At 51.7% G+C, this 23,207-nt stretch overlaps 1 protein-coding gene across 3 annotated transcripts; it reads left to right on the top strand.

Annotated features, from left to right (window-relative positions):
* Nucleotides 1–1,106: 1,106 nt before the first annotated feature.
* On the top strand, nt 1,107–23,030 carry rtn1a (reticulon 1a). Of its 3 annotated transcripts, XM_030356676.1 has the most exons (9): nt 1,107–1,338; nt 10,318–11,085; nt 11,220–11,972; nt 20,019–20,226; nt 20,470–20,608; nt 21,021–21,090; nt 21,381–21,427; nt 21,522–21,580; nt 22,182–23,030. In XM_030356676.1, exons 1-9 carry the CDS (start codon nt 1,107–1,109, stop codon nt 22,222–22,224), a joined length of 2,319 nt encoding a protein of 772 aa, XP_030212536.1. In that variant the 3' UTR covers nt 22,225–23,030. The 3 variants fall into 3 exon arrangements, with proteins under 3 accessions (XP_030212536.1, XP_030212537.1, XP_030212538.1); XM_030356677.1 differs by lacking the exons at nt 1,107–1,338; nt 10,318–11,085; nt 11,220–11,972 and adding an exon at nt 14,963–15,408 and having other exon boundaries at nt 22,182–22,454; XM_030356678.1 differs by lacking the exons at nt 1,107–1,338; nt 10,318–11,085; nt 11,220–11,972 and adding an exon at nt 17,712–17,822 and having other exon boundaries at nt 22,182–22,454.
* Nucleotides 23,031–23,207: the final 177 nt, after the last annotated feature.

Below are 23,207 nucleotides of genomic sequence, written 5' to 3'. Positions count from 1 at the left end.
ATCCAAAATAAAACATGTTTATCTAAAAACTATATGCTCCCTTCTTTAACTTGTGGCTTCAACAGGAGCATATACCATAGTTTGACAATATAACGGCGCGTGGTGAGTATACTTTGGATGGTTACGACATAATGGCTTGCAATCAAAACCTCTATGGAGAAAATGAATGGGATTTTTACTTCCGGAACCACAATGTTCCACTCTATGTGGAAGGAGTAGGGTCCCACAATTTGTAAATGATAAGAAAGAAAGATAGAATAAAGCCTAAGTAACAATAGTTGAGCACTCACCTAATTACAGTCACAAATCAAATATTGTTGGAAAATAACTTACTTGGCAATCACTAAATGAAATGAGTAAGTAACAGACACAGATGACTGACACCGTGTGCGACAACATTACGTTGCTAGGCAGTGGGCGTGGCGTGTGGTTGCCATGCATCTACGTCACTATTCCACCTGCCGTAGTACCTTCGGTTGCCACACGAGTGCGCCAAGGGGCCGGCAACCTGTACAAACCCCAATCATCTCAACGTGTTTTTTCCTTTTATTTTACACCAAAGTCCGAGGTGTTGCACTTGATATAATCAATAAACCCTAACTTTCGCGAGATTCCATCAACGAATCCTTACTCATACCACCTCACGAGGTTTTTTGCCAACAGCTCCGACGGCACGCATGTTCCTAGTCATTTTTGACTACTCTAGCAGGTTTGAGCTGCTTAAATGTATTTCTCACTGAAAGGGAAGTGGGTGACAGTGCTGTGAGACATTTGACTTATTTTCCAGAATAAAAACGATGAATGGTCTGGACGGAGGAACTCTGCCCCAAATAAGTGCCGACCATAAGCCGCACGGACACCATGACGTCAGCAGCAGAGCACTGAACTAAAACAATCAAGCCTCACTCCCCTCTCTCCTGCTCCCCGCCGGGCCGTCTTCCATCCCTCACACTCAGGACACATCGGCTCCACGTAAACGAGAGGTGCTAGCTCAGAAGTTATCGTGCGATTCTCTCCAACGTTGGTCATCGCACGTCGCGACATCTCGATTGTTTAGCCCCTTGTACCGGAACCCTCGCATCCCGCTGGACGTCTCCCCTGGAAGCATGTCTGCCAAGCCGAGTGACGAGCTGGGAGGCTCGGAGGAGAAGTGGTTCGGAGATGATTATGAACGGAACGGCCTCTTCGGCAGCAGCACGCCGTCCGGGTTCGGCGAGCTACGTGACGAATTCGAGCCCATGAGCGCCGACGGGGGGGCGAGCGACCTGGACCGACAATTCAATCAATTTCAAGACGACGTGAAAAGGCCTGCCGTTGCTATGGAAACTGCATCTACAGGTAAAGCGGTCAATTTATATACGTCTGACGTGAACGTCTTAATTACACGGAGTATTACTCCATCATGAAGGGGTCGCCCCGAGTGGAGGACCGTGTGAGGGGATCCACACCCCGGGTCGGTGGGGTGCCCGAGCAGGAGCAAGTGGAGCCTTTTGTTGTGGTCCTAGCCTGATGCTCTCACACACAAACGCAGACACTCATGAGATGTAATTCACTCTAAAGTTGTTTCTTATTGAGAATATGTCGGTGCATGTGATCATTCGTCTTATTTTCTGGTGAATCGACACTTGGACGTTTAGCCGATGGAGAGGCTGAATCGTGCGAAGGATAATTCCTGAAAGTTGGACCACGAGGAGGTAGTATGGTTTTAAAACCATCCTGTGTGCTGTGCACCGGCCGACACGCTGCCCGTTTTGTGGACCTGATGTACGTAAATGTCCCCTGAACGGCCCTCAGATAGCAGGACAAAGCCTATGTGTTGGGCATACTAAATTTAAAACCGCCATTTAGTAAAAGAAAATGCAATACAAGCAACATTTGACAACCTTTGACATGGATTGTCAGTGGTAATAAACGGCTTATTCAAAATGACAACTGTAATTAAGGTGTAATTTCCACATATGCGCTATTCTTGTGGCTGCTGTCTATTCCCATCTTAATGGATGTTAAGAAAGGAGGTCCCAGTGTTGTGTGTAGAGGGTCCAGGACCTAAAGTTCTGAGTGGATCTGGGACGTGGTTGTGGATCCGATACACAGAGTTGTGTTATTGTTTTCGTGGGAGCTCACTCATACTCCGGCGTCTTCCGGTGAGCTCCTCACCTTCCTTGGCATGGTTCAGCGTGTGCTTCTATTTTTAATCCAGGAGAAACAGGGCTCGCCATCCGCTCGGAGAGATGAACTGGAGCCCTGCGGTTTATTCAGGGGTCCACTGAAATATTCATGAGATGGTGTTGAAAGCCTCCGCCTCTCTCTCTCTCTCGCTCTCTCGCTGTCTTTCTGACTGTCTCTCTCTCTCTCTCTCTCTCTTTCTCTCGCTGTCTGTCTGTCGTGCTGTCTGTCTGTCTCTCTCTGTCTGACTGTCTCTCTCTCTCTCTGTCTGTCTGTCTTTCTGTCTGTCTGTCTGTCTGTCTCTCTGTCTCTCTCTCTGTCTGTTTCTCTGTCCCTCTTCATTAACACTCCAAATCTAGCTACACGGCCTCACTTCATCTTCAGTACATCACAACAAAATCCGGTCCTGGGGAGAGCATTGTTGTCATGATTAATTGTATGGGAGAGTAATGAATTGGAACCTCAGAATGTAGCATATTCTCTAATTCCCATTCAACTTCTTGAAATAATCAGCAAGGATGTCGTTATGCTGCAGGAGAAGGGCCAACTCAACTCATCCATTCAAATGCATTCACACATGCCACAGACACACTGATTATGGACCTAGCATATGGCTTAGCATGGTTCAAAGGGAGAAATGGCTGCTTGCATTCCCCCCAGTTATCGTTGAGGCCTGGCCACTGGGTCAGAGCTGCTGTTCTGTCCCTGGTGGGCCCGAGGGCACTGTCGCGCCACCGCCCTGCGTGGCGACAGCAGTGGACGGCCGGCCCTTGGAAAGAAGTGCGCTAGTCTGATCAGATCTTTGTCAAGGACCCTCGGCCCGTGGGCGCAGTCGTAACAGTTCTGCCATCCCTGGGTTCACCTCAGTCGCAGGGTTCACTCACGCCTAGCTCAGTGGATAGCCTCTGGGATAACCAACCAAGGGCAATCCAACAAGGCTAACCAACAAATAGTTCAGTCTGGAGCCACTGGGCTAACCAGCCATGGCCAGCTCACCAAGGCTAACCAACCTGTAGGTCAGTCTGGAGCCACTGTGCTAACCAACCTATAGTTCGAGTCTGCAGCCACTGGCCTAACCAAAGGCTAACCACCACCCATGGCTAACGAACCTATAAGTCAATTTTTGTGACGTGGCTATCTCACCAAGCCTACGCAAGAAGCCTTGAACTTTGGACCTTTTGAAAAATGTGGTTTATCACAAGTGACTGACCCCAGACCAATAATGACGGCAATTCAATCCGGCTTGAGTTCCAGTCCATGTCAAAGGACACAGACCTGGCATTGTAGAACCAAGGCGTATGCATCTCATTTGTTTTTGTTAGTCCCATCTGTACCCAACCTTTTCAAAGCTTTACGTAAGAGAACCATAAAACAACATGTGGAGCACCTACTCCACACCACTCCACCCTCACCACCACCTGATCCACTGTGACTCACGCTGCGAGAAGCTGGGTGTGAATGACATGCGTCAGGGGGCTGAGCTCTGGGACATGAACCAACACGAGTACTGAGCATTGAAGCCTGATCGCATTTTAATAATCAGAATCTGTCACTGGTGCCCTTAGTATCGCTTGGTAGATTAATAACACAATAGAGGGCGAAGCAGGACCTCGCCGATCAATCAGCGACAGGCAGAGGCGAAGACGATGCATAAAACATCTAGGTCTCTTGTACAGCCAAGCATCAGTGGATGACAACAGGGATGAGACAGCACATTACCTGGCTGGGACGGCCTCGTCTCTATTACTCAGAGACAGACAGCACTTAGCAGACTGCACGGCCTGGCAAAGAGAGCACGCCATTATGGAGAAACCGAGCTCTCTGCTCCTGTTACCGTTCCTCAAGGGGGTGGGGGTGCAAGGGCCTCTCTTGCAGACGCAGCCAAGACGATAAAGATGGAGGGAGGAGGAGTGTGGGTGGGTGGGGTCGGGAGGTGGGGAAGGGGGGGGGGGGGGGGGGGGGGGGGTTTACGTGTGAAGGGTGGATACAATTAGCGGGCATGTGATGCGAAGGTCAGCAGTTCAAATCCCCAGACACAGACTACCAGGAGAAGGAGGTGTTACAGATGGAGACGTACGTTGTTGCCTATGGAATGGGTTCTTAGATTATGGAGGCCCTTAGGACCTTCAAACCCTCTGGTTTGACTGTTTGCTGGCAGTGAGGGCAGAAAAGAATACTCGTCTCAATGCAGAGCTGAGTCAGTTTGTAAATCTGTCTTTGGCTGTAATGGCTCAGGCATAACTGTCAATACAACTGGAGTTGTGAAAGATTACATATATATATATATATATATATATATATATATATATATATATATATATATATATATATATATTTGAGCGGCAGTGTGTCTGATATTGCCGGCTGCCAGAGTGACATTGGAGTCCTCTGAGCCAACACTATGTGGCCGGCCAGCTTTCCGTTCAGTCATCTTCCCCAGGCACTGGGCACCATGCGGTCGCTCTGACCCAGGAGGAAGTCATTCATGATGGCCTCCGAATTAACCAAACCCCAGCTTCATGGGACGACCTTTAGCAGGGCGTCGATCGATATTATGGTGTAGTCGACTGTCGACTGAGTACCCCAAAGATGTACACCATGAAGAACTAGCTTTCGACATGGTATGTAATAAAGTTCCCCCAAGCTTCCCACATACACACGTTTTTATATCTTGTGTTGTTGAATTAAATTCTCAATGCATTATTTGAGTGGATGAGTCTGTCTGCGTGTCCAGTGCTTTGAAAAGGAGTAGCGACCCTAAGACAGTCTTTTGGCAGCTGTGAGCCAGAGCAGCCAGCTTTAGTCCCTAAGTCTGGAGTAGGATGTCTAGCCCTCCATCCATCCGTCCATCTATCTATCAATCAATCCACAAAATAGAGAGCGTAAAATCCATACAGGAGGGCGGTTACCAAAGCAGACACGTGCTGGACTGAATGCGAACAAAGGGCATGATTAGCATTTATTCCATAGGCTTCAAAGGGACTGCATTGATTTAGCTATGCTAAAAAACTGGAGCAACAATAGTTGTCTTGCGTGGTCTTGGGGCTTCGCTGTGCCTTAAGTAGGTTGAATGCACCACATTTTCTTACAGTAATTGTGGATACTATGGATCAATGGTGTTCCTGGCAATTGTCCCTCTCTCCCCCTCCCCTCTGTGTTGCTCAGGGATTTATTGAGCTCTGAGTGTAGCTTCGATATGCATCTCCCTTTTGAGTGACATTGAGTTCAAACAATTTGAGTTCAACACCTTGGCAGTAATAGTTCAATGTTCCTACGACCAGATCCGTTGCTGTGGATATTGTGTGAACCTAAACCAGAAGGGCAGTGTGTTAAATGCTGGGTAGAGAATATCTGAGCATAGCTTGGTTATTAAAGTAGTTTTGTTTGTCAAAAAGATGCACAGTTTTGCTACAGACGTCGCATATACACAAATATCGCATAGTTGATAGTCAATATAGTTGAGAGTATTGTGTAGGCCCATGGAACGTAGATATGGGTCAAGTCTGTACAGAATATGGTGGTTGGAGAGGGAGGAGGAGGAGCTGTAGCCAGCTGTGCAGACCGCAGCTCCTGTCCAGGGCTCCGCATGAGCTGCTTGACATATCTGAGAGATAATAAGTAAGTAAAGTTACACCTATGATCCTCTGCTGGAAGTTGAGCATTTCTGCAGGTTTAATAGTTGTTCTAAGTACAGAGATATAGCTTTTAAACTGCAACACAACGCATGCATTGCTTCTCCAACGTGTCCCATGGACTACAACAGGGTCTGCTAGCAGTGAGTTGCTAACTTGCTATGCAAGCTAGCAAGCTAAAATGCTCTTAGCCAGGGTAGAGGTTGATGGCCTTTTAGTTTCAACCTAACTCTTTCACTACTTTGAAGAGATTTTAGTTGAATTGCTATCTTTTCCTTCCTTCCTGTTGCTACTTTCAGTTATTTGATTCTTGGTCAATTCACATGGGAAGCACATGCATCGATTATCTGATCAATAAGTGTGTGGCATATGAACCATTGTACATGGCGTCTCCTAGCGCCACAGCGCTCAGATTTCACAGCTGCTGCATGCTCTTTTCACTACTGTAGTACTTTAGAAACTGTCTCTTCTCACATATTTTCGCCCCCTGCCTGATAATTAGAGGGCCATGCCTGGCATAGCAGAGACTGTCAGAGCACATTAATCTATGAGCTGCCCTGGCGGTGTCGAGGACAACAAAGGGAATGCCCCTTCACTGTGCCATCAGCCACCAGGGCTGCTTCTGTTTACTCAACCCTCTGTTCTCTCGTCGCATGATTGTTATGTGGCAAAACAATGCAAGCTGTGAATTCCTATTTTGTCGCATGCCGACTTGTCTAGAGAGGGGTAGAGAAGGCGTGTGTTGTGGCCTGATGGGATTCTCTCTGTCCTTCAAGCCGCTTTGCTGCTTCAGCAGGATGGCTGGGTGGAGCCACTCCTAGAAGCTCCTCCCCTCTGCTGCTACAGCAGCCTGAATGGTGGAGCCCCTCCTAGAAGCTTCTCCCCTCTGCTGCTTCAGCAGGCTGTACGATGGAGCCCATCCTAGAAGCTCCTGCACTCCGCTCCTTCTGGGTGGAGTACCTCCTAGAAGCTACTCCCCTCGGCTGCTTCTGGGTGGAGTCCCTCGTAGAAGCTCATCCCCTCCGCTGCTTCAAGGTGGAGTCCCTCATAGAAGCTCCTCCCCTCCGCTGCTTCAGGGTGGAGTCCCTCCTAGAAGCTCCTCCCCTCCGCTGCTTTTGGGTGGAGTCCCTCCTAGAAGCTCCTCCCCTCCGCTGCTTCTGGGTGGAGTCCCTCCTAGAAGCTCCTCCCCTCCGCTGCTTCTGGGAGGAGTCCCTCCTAGAAGCTCCTCCCCTTCGCTGCTTCTGGGAGGAGTCGCTCCTAGGAGCTCCACCCCTTCGCTGCTTCTAGGGGGAGTCACTCCTAGAATCTCCTCCCCTCTGCTGCTTCTAGGTGGAGGCTGGGGGGAGGCCCTCCTAGAAGCTCCTCCCCTTTTCTGCTTCTGGTCAGAGGCCCTCCTATAAGCTCCTCCCCTTCACTTCGCTAACAGCAGATAAGCATCCACCCTCGTCATTCACCCGTGTTCCTCTGGCGAGGTTAACCAAGCTACCACACACAGTCAGTCACACAGAAGGCCGGTTGCCAAAAATACACGGGATGGATGTTTGTCCTCCAGTTGGTTTTCAAGGGCGCTGTTCAATAACCCGGGGCGCTACTAAACTCTTCACTGGGCATGTGCCCCCTACTCTGATCCGAGCTGATGCTCTGTTGTCAGGGTGACGCCTGATGGCACCTATACCATGGCCACTCTGTAAGAGGATTATATCAGTGAGGTTTCTGCTTGTGGGTTGTCTAGCCCTTGCCGGGACGCTGCTCCACACAACCAGGCTGGACAGACCTCTCGCTGAGGAAGGAGGGATGACTACGCTGGGCTGCACAGAGGAGAGGGTCTGAACATAAAGGGCAGACTCAAAGCTCAAGGGCACAGACAATAGGGTTGCTTGGCTTCTTCACCGTCTTACTGCCTCTTTCCTTTTTTTTGTGCCAACATGTTATGTCACCAACACTCCCCTGTGTCCTGCCTGTGTTGGTGCCATTTCACCGCAGTATGATGTATCCTTTATGACCACACTGAGCAGCCCAGAGAGGACTGGGAGGGGGGAGGGGGAGAGAGAGAGGAAGGGGGGAGGGAGGGAAAAGGGCAGGGCGGGGCGGGGCGGGGGGTCAGGAAGAGATTGGACATCCTAATCCGAAGTGCTCCTCTGTCACTCCACAACCCCCCCTTCCTCTTGAGTGAATGGATGGCGATGATTTCTATTTTTAATTCCTCCGCTTCCCAGCAAGCCGTGTACAGCTGGAATAGAACCCCCCCCCCCCCCTCTCCCAGAGCTTGGTGTGGGGAGGGGGACGGGGGGGGGGAAGAGCAGGGAAGAAAAACACGGTGTCAGATAAGAAATACACTCTCCTCCTATATGCTATGCTGGGTCTAAAAGGGCTGTCCAACGCAGGTCACCAGGTTCAGGCCCAGCAGATCTCCACCTCCCTGCATCCACCGTCAAAGAACGCTAAAATACCTACCTGGGAGTTTTTTATTTTTCGTGTGGGGGCTTGGGTAAAGGGGGGTGTCATAAATATTTGGCCTGTTAAGCCCTTTGAGACTAATGGTGATTAAGGGCTATACACATACAATTGTATTAAATTGGCACCATCTAAAAATACGCAGAATGAAAACAGTGATCTCTCACTTTGTGGACCAGAATAAACGGAACTTGGAACAAGTACTATAATAAACAATAACTCTGAAACAACATTCCACTCTTCACGCAGGGGTCCGCAGCTTCAGCAGGGGAGGGCCACTGTTATGTTCCGTCATTTGTCACTGCGTTACGATGTTCTGACTGCTCCACCGCTGGTTCATCCCTGCAGTGTTCGAGCTTGGTAAAAGAAGGTTCATGAAATAAATATCCTGTACATGATTGGACTGGCCCCACACCAATAGCTCAATGTTGAGGCACATTGCCAGACAATACACATGCGCACGCACGCAAACAGAGAAAATGATTGCACCTTGCACATAACATTGTGTATATGGTTGTTAATCTATTCAATTGGGTATCTTTTGTTGTATGAATATATAATAAAAACGATATACACATAAGACGTTATTTAATGTGGGATTCATCTAGGTTATGTTGTGTTTAAGCACGGGGAAAGAGAAAGGTAGAATCCCCTCTGAAGAGTGCATCCCCCTGCTGTTTAAAAGGTGTAAAGACAATTTGCATGCAGCTTCTTCTTACAATGAGTTCAACTGAATTTGTACCAAAGGAATAGATATTTTTACCAGATGAAATATAGATTTGATCATTTAAAAAAAGTCTGATATTATCAGTGAATCATACGTTCCATAATGCCTATCTGAATTTAAGGCAGGCAGCGTCTGTTCTTCCCTGGGTGCTAATGAGCCCGGGTCGGTCAGGTCCCAGCTGGAGCCCTGATGCAGCATGGCCGCACATGGGGGTTGTAAAATACTGAGGGATGAGGTACCACATCGGGGTCGCCTCTCAGCTGCCCACTCTGGGTGTGAGCTCGTGTCCATCCATCACCCTGGAGATGGTATTCAGTAGTCTAGTAGTAGTGCCTTTTTACATCAATAATGAAATCAGGAGTTAGTGCTCTAGCCTAGCCCAATGCTAATCCTATATTTGGGCATGCTGGATGCTAGTTAGTGACTTCAATGCGTATTTCAGACGACATGCAAAACAGACAACAGGTCGGGTTGCACGTCGAAGGACCTGCAAAGAAAACTACGTTGAGCACTATCGTCTGTTTCCATTGTGGTCTGCACGTACAACGACGGTTGAAGAAAACGCACACACAGACACAAGCACTGTTAGGGTTTTGTGTGATGGAGAACCAGACACGGTGATCTCTCTCTGACAGTTTTAAACCTACATGCCCAGGCCTGGCACCGTGGTCTTTTAGGGGGGAGGGGTTCCAAACAATCAGCCTTTGTCCAGCATGGGGGCACAAGACCTCTCTGTTACTTCTGCCTCAGTGATCAGCACCTCCCTCCCTGAATCCCCCTGATCTCTCGGTGCCTCCGGCCGTCCTCGTTATCAAACCGTTCGCTCTCGGGCTGATTTTTGTCCTAGCCATGTGACGCTTGCCAGACACTGATGTCGTTCTGTCTGGACTCCATCCCTCACCCCCTGGTTTATTGACACAATAAACAGGCACTCCTTGTGGTGTGCACGCCTCGTGAGATCTTAATGCACTTTGTCCTCCAAGGAAATGGCTTTTAACAATACAGCTGGCAGGAGGAGACGGTGCATGCTTTTACACCCGTACAAAGGTTCAGGGGGAGTCTTGATCCCTTTCTCACTGGGCGTCATACCCTCATGCAATATAGAGCAACAATTGTTTGGCTAAAGATTGAAACCTCGTTCAATCATAGTTCCTCGTTCAACAATAAGGCAGATTGGATTGTTCTTATTGTTCTGATTGTTAATATTTTCTTATTAAAATATGTAGCATCCAATGCCCTGTGGATCACGCTGTTAAACATCATTGATCTTGCGTGGCGTCATTGGTAACCGTTGGTAACCCATCCCTTCTTGTCTGCGCCTCCCTTTTGTCCGTGCAGATGACTCCATGTCTGGACTGTTCCGGAAGCCCATGAGCGACGACGGAGACCTTTACACGTCCCTGCTGTCCAATCAGAACTTCCCAACAAGCCAGGAGGCCTCCTACCTCTCAGAAGAGCTGAAGCCCAGCAAGACCTCCCCCACCTCGACCTCACACCTCCAGTTCTCCACCACCTCCTCCACCACCTCCTCCTCCAAGACCGTCTCCTACGGGGAGGAGGACCTGCCCAGGTCCCTGCTGGGCTCGGACAAGACGGAGTCCTACAACTACATGGACATCAGCCACGGGGACGAGCTGCTGACGGGCCAGCGCCCCGACCCCCTGGACAGCCTGATGGACACCAAGGTGTCCTCCACGTCCGGACACGACTCTCTGGGGGGCTACATGGACCAGATCCCCGGGAGGGACGTAGACCAGGACGACGACGATGAGGAGGAGGAGGAGGAAGACGAGAACCTGGGCCCCGCCTGCGACTCCCACTCCTTCCCCTACGTGGAGGAGCCCTCCGACGAGGAGATGTCAGACTACCGCTCCTACCGGAACCTGGGGGGCACCTCCGAGACGGCCAGCCCCGTGAAGATCACCCTGACCCAGTCCCAGACCCCCGCCGCCGAGCCCGAGAGCCAGCCCCCGCCACGCTCCTCCCCGGTCGGCGGGACGGACCGCGAGAACGTCCTGAGCGTGGGCACCGTGGGCGTTCCCACGGTGACGCTGTCGGAGCCCGAGGACGACAGCCCGGCGTCCACGCCCAGCCCGTCCCCCACAGGCACATGCATGCACATCCACGTGCACACTCGCGTGCACACTCTTACCTGCAGCTACGCAGCCTGTTCTATCATCTGATCACTTCCCTTTATAACATCCTCTTCTCTTCTCCATACTTCCCCCCCCCCGCTGCAGATCCAGACTTCCCTTCACACGAGATGTACAACACCAACACAGTGAAGCGGGCGCCGTCCAAGAACAGCGCGGCCGCCAAGGGCCCCAGCAAGGAGCCGGGGGCCAGCAGCAACGAGTCCGGGGACTCTGAGATAGAGCTGGTGACCGAGGACCCCGCCCCACGGGGCCAGACCTCCCCCAGCACCAAGAGCAGCAGCGGCCCCTTCCCCCCGTCTCCCGTCAGCAAGAGCCCCGTGACCCCGCCCGGCAACCCCTTCGACGGCCCCCCGGTCGCCAAGGGGGGCCACCAGGGCCTGGCCGCCAGCCTGGGGGCGGGCGGCGCCTACAGCATCCTGAGGGAGGAGCGAGAGGCGGAGCTGGACAGCGAGCTCTTCATCGAGTCCGCCTCCGAGGAGAGCCCCAAGAGGGAGCAGGGCGGGGCCGGCCCCAAGCAGGCCGCCGCCCTCCCGTCCCCTCTGGTGCCCGTTGTCACAGCCCCCCCAGCCCGCTCCCCCCTGGAGGAGAAGCCCCCCGCCGGGCCCCCGGTCCAGGCGCCCGAGGCCGTGAAGGCCCCGGCGGCGAAGACCCCCGAGGAGGAGCGGCCCAGCAAGCCCAAGCCCCCCATGGCCGCCGTGCCCCCTGAGGTGCGCTCTGCGGAGAAGCCCCCCCCCCAGGAGGACGGGGGGAGCCAGAAGACGTGCGGCGGCGAGGTCAAGGGGGACCTGGCGGCGCCGGCCGGAACCGTCCTCCTGCAGAACTTTGACAAGCAGAAAGGTTGGTCCCGCCTGTTGGGGTACGCAGACAGAACCTGGGACCTCCCAGTCTGGTGGAAGAGGTTCTCCTTTTGGAGGCTATTGTTTAATTGCTGACTAGTTTGACTAGTTTACACAGTTCTGCTATATCACATCAACTTCAAGCTTCTGTACAGATTTACCTTCCTACCACGAGCAGAAGTGGGTCTATATATACAGTACTCTCTGGATAGTACTCCTCTGAATGAGAAGGCGAGTTTTCTTCTGAGAGTGGGACTCTGATTACATCCACCTTCCTGAATGTTTTAGGAGCTGCGTGGTGCGGTGTGGTGTGGTGTTGCCTTGTGTAGCTGCCAGGAAAGCCAGGAAACGAGAGGTGGTTGCCTCTAGCGACTGGCTGGCTGGCCTCCTCCCTGTGTGTCTGGCTGCCGGCTGCTTCCTGCCTTGTGTTCCATTGTCTGCCTCCCTCTGCTGGTTCACATCATAATAGACCCAGCCGCACCGCCCTACACTAAGCTCAGCATGGCAACCAGCAACACAAAAGCTGAAATCACCTTCCAGCTGATTAATCATGGCTGTTGCTGCAAAAGGGCGTGGGCCCAAGAACTGGGAGTAGTTTCCCAGAACACAATCAGAACTCAACCGACACCCTGTTGTCATGTGACTGCCATGTTGACTCACACTCAGCTGATGTTATCTCTGTTTAATCCCATCAGTAGGCAGTTTTAATCTTTTTGTCTACATCTATCTGCCCTCCCTGACCTGGTAAACAGTAGGCTATTGGCTGTTCCTTAGCCTGGTAAACAGTAGGCTATTGGCTGTTCCTGGCCTGGTAAACAGTAGGCTATTGGCTGTTCCTTAGCCTGGTAAACAGTAGGCTATTGGCTGTTCCTGGCCTGGTAAACAGTAGGCTATTGGCTGTTCCTTAGCCTGGTAAACAGTAGGCTATTGGCGTTCCTGGCCTGGTAAACAGTAGGCTATTGGCTGTTCCTGGCCTGGTAAACAGTAGGCTATTGGCTGTTCCTTAGCCTGGTAAAGAGTACGCTATTGGCTGTTCCTTAGCCTGGTAAACAGTAGGCTAGTGGCTGTTCCCTGACCTGGTAAACAGTGGGCTATTGGCTGTTCCCTCCCCTCCCTGGCCTGGTAAACCGTAGGCTATTGGCTGTTCCCTGACCTGGTTAACAGTAGGCTATTGGCTGTTCCCTGACCTGGTTAACAGTAGGCTATTGGCTGTTCCCTGGCCTGGTAAACAGTAGGCTATTTGCTGTTCCCTGACCTGGTAAACAGTAGGCTATTGGCTGTTCCCTCTCTGGCCTGGTAAACAGTAGGCTTATATAATCCTCCTCATCATGTCAGAACTGGGGCAGCGTTCAGACTGAGAGGCTTAGCGTGGTGATTCTGACCGGGGCAGTGGTCGCCATGGCGATCACATTAGAAAGAGGGAGAGGGGTTTGTTTTGGTTTGCAGTGGTCAGCACAGACGCCTGCATTAATCTCTTGGGTTTATGAGCTGTGTGTTGTAATGCTGGTCGACTAGCGGTGGGTCCCCACTGCAGAGCGCATGTATGAAACAGTGTGCGACGTAGGGGTATTCAAGGATAAGGGGTAAAGCCTTTTACCCCTGGTGTTTTGTTTACTTAACGGCGAGTGAGGAGCTTCCGGATAATTCTGAAAAGCAGGTCAATGTCTGTCTGTTGCAGGCCATGGCGTGGTTATCACCACTAGAGGGCGCCATGCACCCTCTTTATCGTTTCTTTGCACAGCCGCGGCTGTAGCGGGGGATTAGAAGACGTCATGTACCAGCGGGCCTGTGCCCTTCCCCGACAGTTACCATGGCAACAGAGGCAGGAGCGCATGCTCAGAGGCATTGGGAATTTTTTGGTCTATAATGGTGGCTATTGGGTCTTGTCAATGTTGCGTTTCAGCGGAAGGAGGGGCTGTCTGCAGGGTGGGGTTGGGGGGGGGGGGGGCTGGACAGGAAGGATTCAGTGCCTAATGTCAGGCTAGACACTGAGCATTATCGCATGCCGATTGTTTACCGAAATGAGAGAGACCGTCACCATGGAGACCAGTCTCCTCTTTAAACATCCAGCATTTCACGTGTTCGCTATTTTTATAAGGGTGCTATTTTGAATTGCAAATGCATTGCGTGGGCGTGTCGAGAAAACGTGCCACACACACACACACACACACACACACACACACACACACACACACACACACACACACACACACACACACACACACACACACACACACACACACACACACGGGACCTTTTGTGGCTGAGGAGTACATATATTAATTATTAAACATCAGGCACTCCAGCCTCTGTCGGGAGAGAGTCTCTGGAAATAGCGGCTAGCTGGTGTCTCCGCAGTTAGCTAGCTACTCCGCCGTGCACGCCTCCTGACTGTTTTCCAGAACCTTCCAACACCTTGTCGTCTCGAAGCTCGTACTACACCATCCCCAGGACAACGCCACCTCTGCTGGCAGCCTGAGCGCTGTGCAGTAAACCAGAGCCCTTCAGAGCTGCGGTTTAAACAAGTGCCTTCACTGCCTGCATCAGCACTGTGCAGTAAACAAGAGCCCTTCAGAGACCCGGTTCTGTTTGAACACGAGCCTGCTGGTTCTGGGGTCAGAGCCCTCCGGTGACTCAACGTTTTTTCAAAGACATATTATTTAATGACATTAAACAGATCAATGAACATTTCCTGCTCCGAACAGATATCACGGCACAAAGAGAATCATGGCAATTACATGGAGGCACATCTGCCTGCTTAGACGTCTTATCAGAGAGGAGGGCTTAACCCTTCTGCTGCCAAACCGTCCCACCAATGGCACTGGGCTTTGAAGCTCTGTTGGGACTTTTATTTTGAAAATGAAACACAAACGCACACACATGGTCTATCCCACCAAATCCCCCAGGCTCCTCATCATTGCATGACTGACTTGCTGCGGAAGCTTCTCTGCGTTGGTGTTTACAATTTGCTTCACACACGCACACACGGCCGCAGCCTCCCTCATCTCTCTCTCTCTCTCTCTCTCTCTTTCTCTTTCTCTCTCTCATCCTTCTGTTCTGGCCATTTGTTGGTCATGAGCATCGCTCCGTGTTTTGGGTGAGCCAGCAGAACCTTGGAAACAGATTCCACCCCCCATCGCTCTCTCGCTCTCTCTCTAGCTCTCCTCCCCCCCATCCCCCCTCCTTTTTTCTATCTGTCATCTGAACGCTGCCGCTGCCGTCTTGCAGCCAGCCATTCATGCCTCGGTGGGACCAGCGTGCGTGAGTCAGTGCTACGGAGAAGAGAGGGAGACAAAGCAGAGAGCGGAGGACATAAAGAGGGAGAGCAGAGCTAGAGGACAGAGAGAACAGGCTCCTTTGACTGACCACCAGCATGCAGGCCGCTGCAGACCCAGTGTCCCACAAGGAGTGCTCCTGGAGCGGGTGGAAAGGCCAGGGTACTTCACCGTTTATACCCCATTTTTTTATTCTCCATTTTCTTTAGTATTTGACGTTTTTGTTTGTATCGCCGTCCGTGTTTGCGTCTCGTCACGCCGTGCATGCGCTGTGTTTAGAAGCCTATTCTGCAGGATGATGCTGCGTTTGTGTGTATGTGTGTGTGTGTGTGTCTGTACACGTAGGTGTGTGTGCCTTTACCTGCAGATGAATTGAACAGTGATTGTGTTGGTTGAAAAGCGTCTCGATGTCGTTTCAAACAATGCTATTTAAATATACTGCATAGAAAATGGAATGATAGTTAGATTTAGCTTTGCAAAGGTGTGTGTGTGTGTGTGGGGACAAAGAGTTTTTTTTGGGAGGGGGCGGGGGGGTCTGTCTGAGGCGTCTGCGAGCATGTCAGCAGATGCATGTGTGTTCATCAGAGGGCTGCGTCTCTTTCATGTCCGTTACAATGTGACAGCCGGCGTTTGAGGCAGGGCGTGTCATTGCCCCCCCCCCCCCCCCTGGTTTAGTGCCCTGCGGGGGGCCCGGTCTTTCTCTTTCTCTCCTTTTGGTAGAACGGCACTCGGTGCATATGAGCAGCGCTGACACACTTGTCTCCGTGGTAACCAGGACGCACCCAGTCTGATTACATCAGTGCCGTATGGCGCCTTGCGCTGCGCGGCCATGCGCTGCGTCCGCCGTCTGTCTCCGTCCACCTGTCTGCCCAGCCCCTCGCCGGCCGCAGCGAGGGGAACGGCGTCCCTGCACTCCCCGGTGTGTGTGTGGTCAGGGCCGGCGTACCATGGTGGTGTTGGCTTGTAGGGTTTGGTGGTTGAGGGAGGGAAATGCAGAGCAGGTTGACTTAATGACGACAGCAGCGCCGGTGTGCTGAGAGACGCGGAGGCCTGGACGCAGAGGATGAGCCTCGCTGACGCTCGGTGTGGGCGTTTGAGTCTGTGTGCCGTGGGATGCGCTCCAGCTCGTGGTCAGTGGAGGCAAGAGGGGGTCCACAGGGAGCTGAATCATCCCCGGTGTTAAGCAGGGCCTACAGTCATCGGGGGGGGCTCTGTCCCGTTTGAGTTCATCCCACCGCCCCACGCTGCAGAGTTGGCACCATGTGTGTGTGATGCGACGCTGGCCTCAGACCCGCACTGCTCGGTGTGTTTTACAAGAGAGGACTGCTGGACGCCTGCTGGTCATCAGACTCGTTTAATAGGGACCGACTGGAACTAGCTTCACCGTATAAAACCACATCCATGAGTGTGAGACACAGCGGGCCACACAGGCACCGCCGCTGCCCAACATGGCCGCCGTATAAACAACCCACGGACACCAGCCTCCACTCTGCTACCTGGAAAATGCTGAGTTATCCCAGGGTGTAGCTAGGATAACTAGCGGTGGTGCCCCACTCTGTGTCCCTGGGGCTGTGGTTCTGTGGCTATGAGGCTAGTTGCAGTTACCACATGAAGCCCACTCAGGTGTCCCACTGCCACTGATGCTGGTTCGGTTTTCACGTATTAAGGTAACCTGGTAGTGGCTAGCACGGTTATTGTCCCATTGTGTTCACCGCTAAGGGAGTGGCGTGCGTGTGTGTGTGTGTGTGTTGGGATGGGAAGGGGGGGGGGCAGTCAGGCAGGCACAGTGTTTTGTGCTTCCTAGTCCCCCAGATTCAGAGCACATGAGCGCCCTTGCAGTTCCCAAAGGAATACTACACCCCTCCCCTCCCCTCCCCTCCCCTCCCCTCCCACTCCATCTTGCTCAATCAGCCCCTCCCTCTCTCACTCTCCCCTGCTCTCCCTCTCTGCATCTCCATCTCTGTTAGTGGGGGATAGAAAATGGAGCACGGTAACTATGGTAACTGCATCAGCGGGCAGGTGCTCGCAAGATCCGTTGCGGCCGCGAGCGAGAGAAGAAAGCGTGTTTGTTTAAATGCCGTTGTCATCGCCCGCGTCCCGGCCATCTTTGGTAGTCTCCTGTTCAGATGTGCAGCCGATCTGTTCCACATTCAGATGATCGATGATGATCAATAATAAACGTGTGTTAGTTCTGGTGGAGGCAGACTGCTCTCCACCATTTTGAACACACTGGAGGCGTTACGTTAGTCTCTGCCTGCCTTTGTCTCGTACACGGGGCTGAGCCAGGGAATGAAGGCAGGGATCGCGTGCGCGTGTGCGTGTGTGCGTGTGCGTGTGTACGCGCGCCTGTCGACACTGGGTTATATTTTTGTTCTTTGGCAACCGCTCCCTTCAGCCCTCCCTTTCCCTCCTCCTACCAACCCCACCACCCCCGCCCCCTCCCTGCTCAGGGGGCCTATGATTGGCCGGTGTGCGGGAGGCCCCTCCCCTCCAGCGGGAGAGGAGGCCTGCATGCGCTCCTTTTGTCTGTGCATAAAGCAGCTGCCTCTCTGCCTGTTCAGCCATGGGAGCCGCAGGTCAGTACCGCTCTTCCGCTTCTCTCTCTTGTGCGCCGTGTGTCTGCAACGTGCCGCACACCAAGCCAGCGTTTAGCCGCCGCGGGCAGCGCCGTGCCGTCCAGCAGGACCGCCTTGCAGCCCTTTCTGTCTCTCTGTCCTGTTTGCTCTGTCCGTTGTTGCAGCTGTGTGTGTGTGTGTGTGTGTGTGTGTGTGTGTGTGTGTGTGTGTGTGTGTGTGTGTGTGTGTGTGTGTGTGTGTGTGTGTGTGTGTGTGTGTGTCCACTGTGTGATATATACAGAGTGTGGTCTTGTAGGTTTTCTGGTTAGTGTCTTAAACTGAAACGTTCTTCTCCTCGTCAACGGGGTGAGGAGGGGGTTAGAATCCTCCTGATGGCTCCACAGGAGACCAGGATCCGACCCATCTTCTCCTCCTAACGGGGGGGGGGGGGGGGGGGCTCAGATAAATGTCATCATTACTCATTCTGTCGTGTATAGGAATGGCTCCGGGCAGGGTATAGGAATGAGTCGAGTGTCGCTCCCGCGGCCGGTCACACTGCGTCCCTTTCGGTAGCTTCAGTTGCCTTTTGGCTTCCATCTCCGGCTGGAAAGTAAAGATGGCTGTGATCACTCTGCCGCGCACAGCTCTTCTCGGCTAAAATTAGAGCGGGGTAGCAGGCAGACAATCAGGATGGGCCGAGTGAGGCAGCGAGGAGGGCACCCAGGGGGCCGTAGCAATTTACTACCGGGCAGGAAGACACGGTTCCTCTACTCCTTCCTCATTAGCGCTCGTGATCTCCAGGTGTCAACGTAAACGGGGGTCAGGGGGAACGTTTTGAATGAATGAATTTCCTCGAGGATGATGGAGGGAGGGACACGGTGGTGGTTCGGCAGAGATCGTCGTGTCTGCACACAGTTGTCATGGAAACCAGCCTGTTTCTGTCCCTAACACACACAACACACTGCCGGCGGTACGCTGGGCCGGTCCCACCGCGGGGGTCCGTCCGGGCGCTGGGGGCTCAGCCATGTCTCCACGGCTTCACAACTCCCTGAGATACAGCGAGTGTGACGTGGCAGGCAACCAGCAGATGTTTTTTGTTTTTTTTTACGTTTGTTTTTTTTGAAGTGATGGCTGAACACTGGTTGGCTGGATGATTGGATTGGCAGCCGTCACTACATCACATAAGAAGGGAGGGAAAGAGGCGAACCCCTGCTTCTGTACGAAAGGTGATTTAGGTTAGGGCCACTTGGGTCACTGCGGCCCGGGGCTGATCCTCGTCATCCTTGAGGCTAACGCAGGCGCTGGTCAGAGCTAGGTCACATTGAGCTGTTATCTGGTCTCCGCTGATAGCGCCGCTATTTCTGCCAGCGTCCTCCGAGAACCACAAGTCAATCATTGACTTCCCAGCCGCATTGGGCATGCTTTTACAGATGTGTGTGTGTGTGTGTGTGTGTGTGTGTGTTTGAGAGCTGGCCAGGTGGTCTCCCCTTGCCAATAACCCTCCACCGAACAGATAAGAACTTGCAGCTGTCTTGTTTGCTCCTGTTTGTATACTAATATATTTTCAAATAACAAGCCGTTAGACCGCTGCTAAGACCGCTCTAAACATAGCAGGGAGCTAGGGGGCTATTTAAAAGTTCTCTGTTTGACACCTTCACGCCATTCTCCCATCAGCGCTTCTCGATGGCAGAGCTGGGTTAGGAAGCTTGGTTACCACCATGGTCACATGACACAGAGCTGGGTTAGGAAGCTTGGTTACCACCATGGTCACATGACACAGAGCTGGGTTAGGAAGCTTGGTTACCACCATGGTCACACGACACAGAGCTGGGTTAGGAAGATGGGTTAGGACGGTCACATGACACAGCTTGGTTAGGAAGCTGGGTCACCAAGGTCACATGACTGACGCAGAGCTGGGTAAGGAAGCTGGGTTACCATTATCACTAGACTGACGCAGAGCTGGGTTAGGAAGCTGGGTTACCATGGTCACATGACAGCCAGCCCGTCTCCCAGGACATCGGTCGCTGAGCAGCCTCCACATGTTTGACCCAGATGTGTGTCGAGTGGTGCAGAGCGGCCTAATCCAGTTAGGAAGTGCTAGGGCCTAGTTCTGGAAGCTCGGGTGGTGACGGGCAGGGGGAGGACAGCCGAGGGGGGGCCAGGGGGTCCGTCGTTGGGCGTGGGGCGCTAACCCTGACCTCTCTCCCTCTCCCCCAGCCGTCGACCTGCTCTACTGGAGGAACGTGAAGCAGTCCGGGGGTGTGTTCAGCAGCGTGCTGCTGCTGCTCTTCTCCCTGACGCAGTTCAGCGTGGTCAGCGTGGGAGCCTACCTGGCCCTGGCTGCCCTCAGCGCCACCATCAGCTTCCGGATCTACAAGTCCGTCCTGCAGGCGGTGCAGAAGACCGATGAGGGACATCCCTTCAAGTGAGTGCGGGGCTGGGGGTCTGGGTTTAAAGTGCTGCCACGCTCGAAGTGGAAGTCACCCAATCAAAATGGCCTCTTTCTGTTTTGTGGAAATGATTGTCAGACGAAGTGACGTCACCGGGCACCAATCGGAAATTAGGTTTGCTGTCCCTGTGGTTTTCATCTCTCTTCTCCCTCGGTGTGATTTCTGAGGATGTCCGAGGATTGTGGCTCAAGGCGTTTCCCTCCCGTTTGCGTTTCCAGATCCTTCCTGGAGGTGGAGATCGCCCTCTCCCAGGATCAGATCGGGAAATATGCCGACAAGATCATGCTGTACAGCAACACCTGCATGAAGGAGCTGCGCCGTCTGTTCCTGGTTCAGGACCTGGTGGACTCCCTGAAGGTAGGCTCCTCACCCCGGCCCCCACCCCCTGAACCGCCCCGCGGGGGCTATGGGCTTACATTTAAATGAAGGACATTTAGCATACGCCTTTATCCAAAGCGATTTACAAAAGTATATTTGTCAGAAGAAAGAGAAACAATACGTCGCTGTCGGTACAGTAAGCACGTTCATAGAACCAAGTGCCAAGCACTAACATAATCGTGAGGTTAACCCATTCCCCGTATACAACAAAGATAGCTAGGATAAGATGTGTCACAATGCTGAGTACTATTTTTAAGTGCAACGATGTACAACATACAATAAGAGGTGTGAGGGGGGTTAAGGCTATGCATGTCTCACAATAAAGGAACAACGTGTAACACACAGAGCTCCTCCCGAATAACAATGCTTTCCTCTGTGCACGGTGTTTCAGTTTGCGGTTCTCATGTGGCTCCTGACCTACGTGGGCGCCCTCTTCAACGGCCTCACACTGCTCATCTTGGGTGAGGCTCCTTCTCGCACTCCCTGCTGTGCTCCTCTGCGCTACAAACGAGCCGACGGTCTGACGCCGTCGTCTGTAGGGCAAAGCCTTCAGCGGCGGTGATCTTTAGTTCTGCACACATGTCACATAGCCCAATGGTGTGAGTCTTTATGCAAACAGCCATACTATGATGTGCATTATGACCATCATTTGTACACAGTGAGGACTTTACAAAAAGCTTGAAGACGTTTCTGCTGTAGATCAGCCTTGGCTGGAGATTTTGTACTCATTCTGCTCCTTTTGTTTCCCCAGCTGTGATCTGCATGTTCACCATGCCGGTGATCTACGAGAAGCACCAGGTATGAACGTACTATTTGTCGTTAGTCAGCGCGTTATCACCATGACTATGCTGATAGAAAGCGCTGACCTGTCTCTTCCTCATTCCCCTCTCAGGCCCAGATTGACCAGTACGTGGGCCTCATACGCACCCAGGTCAACTCCGTGGTGGGAAAGTAAGTGTCGCTTTTCAGAGGATAAACCACTGTTTAAATGACAGAGTGCATGAAGCGTTGTTTTATCAGCGCAAGAACTCTCGCTTTAAATATTTACATTAACATTTAGGGAATTTAGTAGACGCTTTTATCCAAAACCACTTACAATAAGTACATTTGTCAGAAGAAGACAATATATCGCTGTCGGTACAGTAAGGATGTTCATAGAACCTAGTGCCAAGCAATAACAATTGTTAGGTTACCGTAACCGATTCCCCGTAAACAACAAAGATAGCTAGGATAAGACGTTACACAATGCTAAGTAGTATTATAAAGTTCCAGGACGTACAACATACAATAATTGCCTACATTAAGTGCCAGGACATACAACATACAATAATTGCCTACATTAAGTGCCAGGACATACAACATACAATAATTGCCTACATTAAGTGCCAGGACATACAACATACAATAATTGGCTACATTAAGTGCCAGGACATACAACATACAATAATTGGCTACATTAAGTGCCAGGAGTCCAGGACGTACAACATACAATAAGTGCATACATTTGATTAAGTACGCCTCATAAAGGACTTGTTTGGTGTTTCCCCCCTAGGATCCAGGCTAAGATTCCCGGGGCGAAGCGAAAGGAGGAGTGAAGCGTGTCACTCGCTGTCCAGTCGAGCCCAGAGAAGGCAGCTCGCTGTCGGGGAAAACGCCCAGTCATCATCCGTGGGGCATAGTGCTGTGTCATCATGCTGTTCTCTTAAAAACACGAAAACCCCCCCACTCCACTGAAGAAGCCCCCTCCCCCTCCGTTCTTTAGCGGCTAACGCACTAACACACACACACACAGTAAGGTAGACGATGTACACGGATAAAAATACAACAAAAAAACATTTTCTTTTGTGTTGCTTGTTATGAGGTGCATGAAGTCGAGCCTTGAGTCAATCATATTTGATATATATATTTCGTGCAGTTTTTATTACGCTACGATTTTGTTTTGCAGTGCTTATGACTGTAAAGGTATGGCACAAAAGAAGCTTAACGCCCAGAATTGTTGTGCTGCTGCTGCCGATGTGAAATACCGCTTCGTGCTTTGGAGTCGGCTGGTGGGGTTCTCCGTACGTCAAGAACTTCGGCTTCTGAGATGGTTTCCTTTTGGTGTTTTCAAGCACAACCTCATTTAACAATAAGCGTCTTAGATGTGGTAATTGTAGGGTTTTGCTTTTGTATAACCATTAAAAAGGAACAATACACAAGCTTATGTTTTAGGTACTGCTGTTCGACGCCCATGAAGACGAGGAGTATCTGGCGATATTTAGCTTGTTTGAATACATGTCCAACTTTGTACTTTGTTCAACTATACTCAATGTAGTTCTTAGACCCCGGACTCCTAACTATTTGCACTTACAGTATGTATTTAATTACAAGATTAAGAAAACAATAAATGTACCTTGATGTATAATGTCTTTTTCTGCTGACTTAAGGGATCCACTTTGGATCCTTGATTTAGTGAACGTCGACTCAAAAGGAGAATAGTAAAGTAAAGGCGCTTCAAATCTGAACTGGTTCGCAGCCGAACTCTGAACGCCAATCGACTCGAGCGTGCTGACGTTCACTGTTTCATAGAGAGGGCTTT

Source organism: Gadus morhua, chromosome 5 (genome assembly GCF_902167405.1).
Source record: "Gadus morhua chromosome 5, gadMor3.0, whole genome shotgun sequence".
NCBI classification, from domain to species: Eukaryota; Metazoa; Chordata; class Actinopteri; order Gadiformes; family Gadidae; genus Gadus; species Gadus morhua.
Note: the sequence above shows the minus strand (reverse complement) of the source record. Positions and strands in the feature narration are given on the sequence as shown.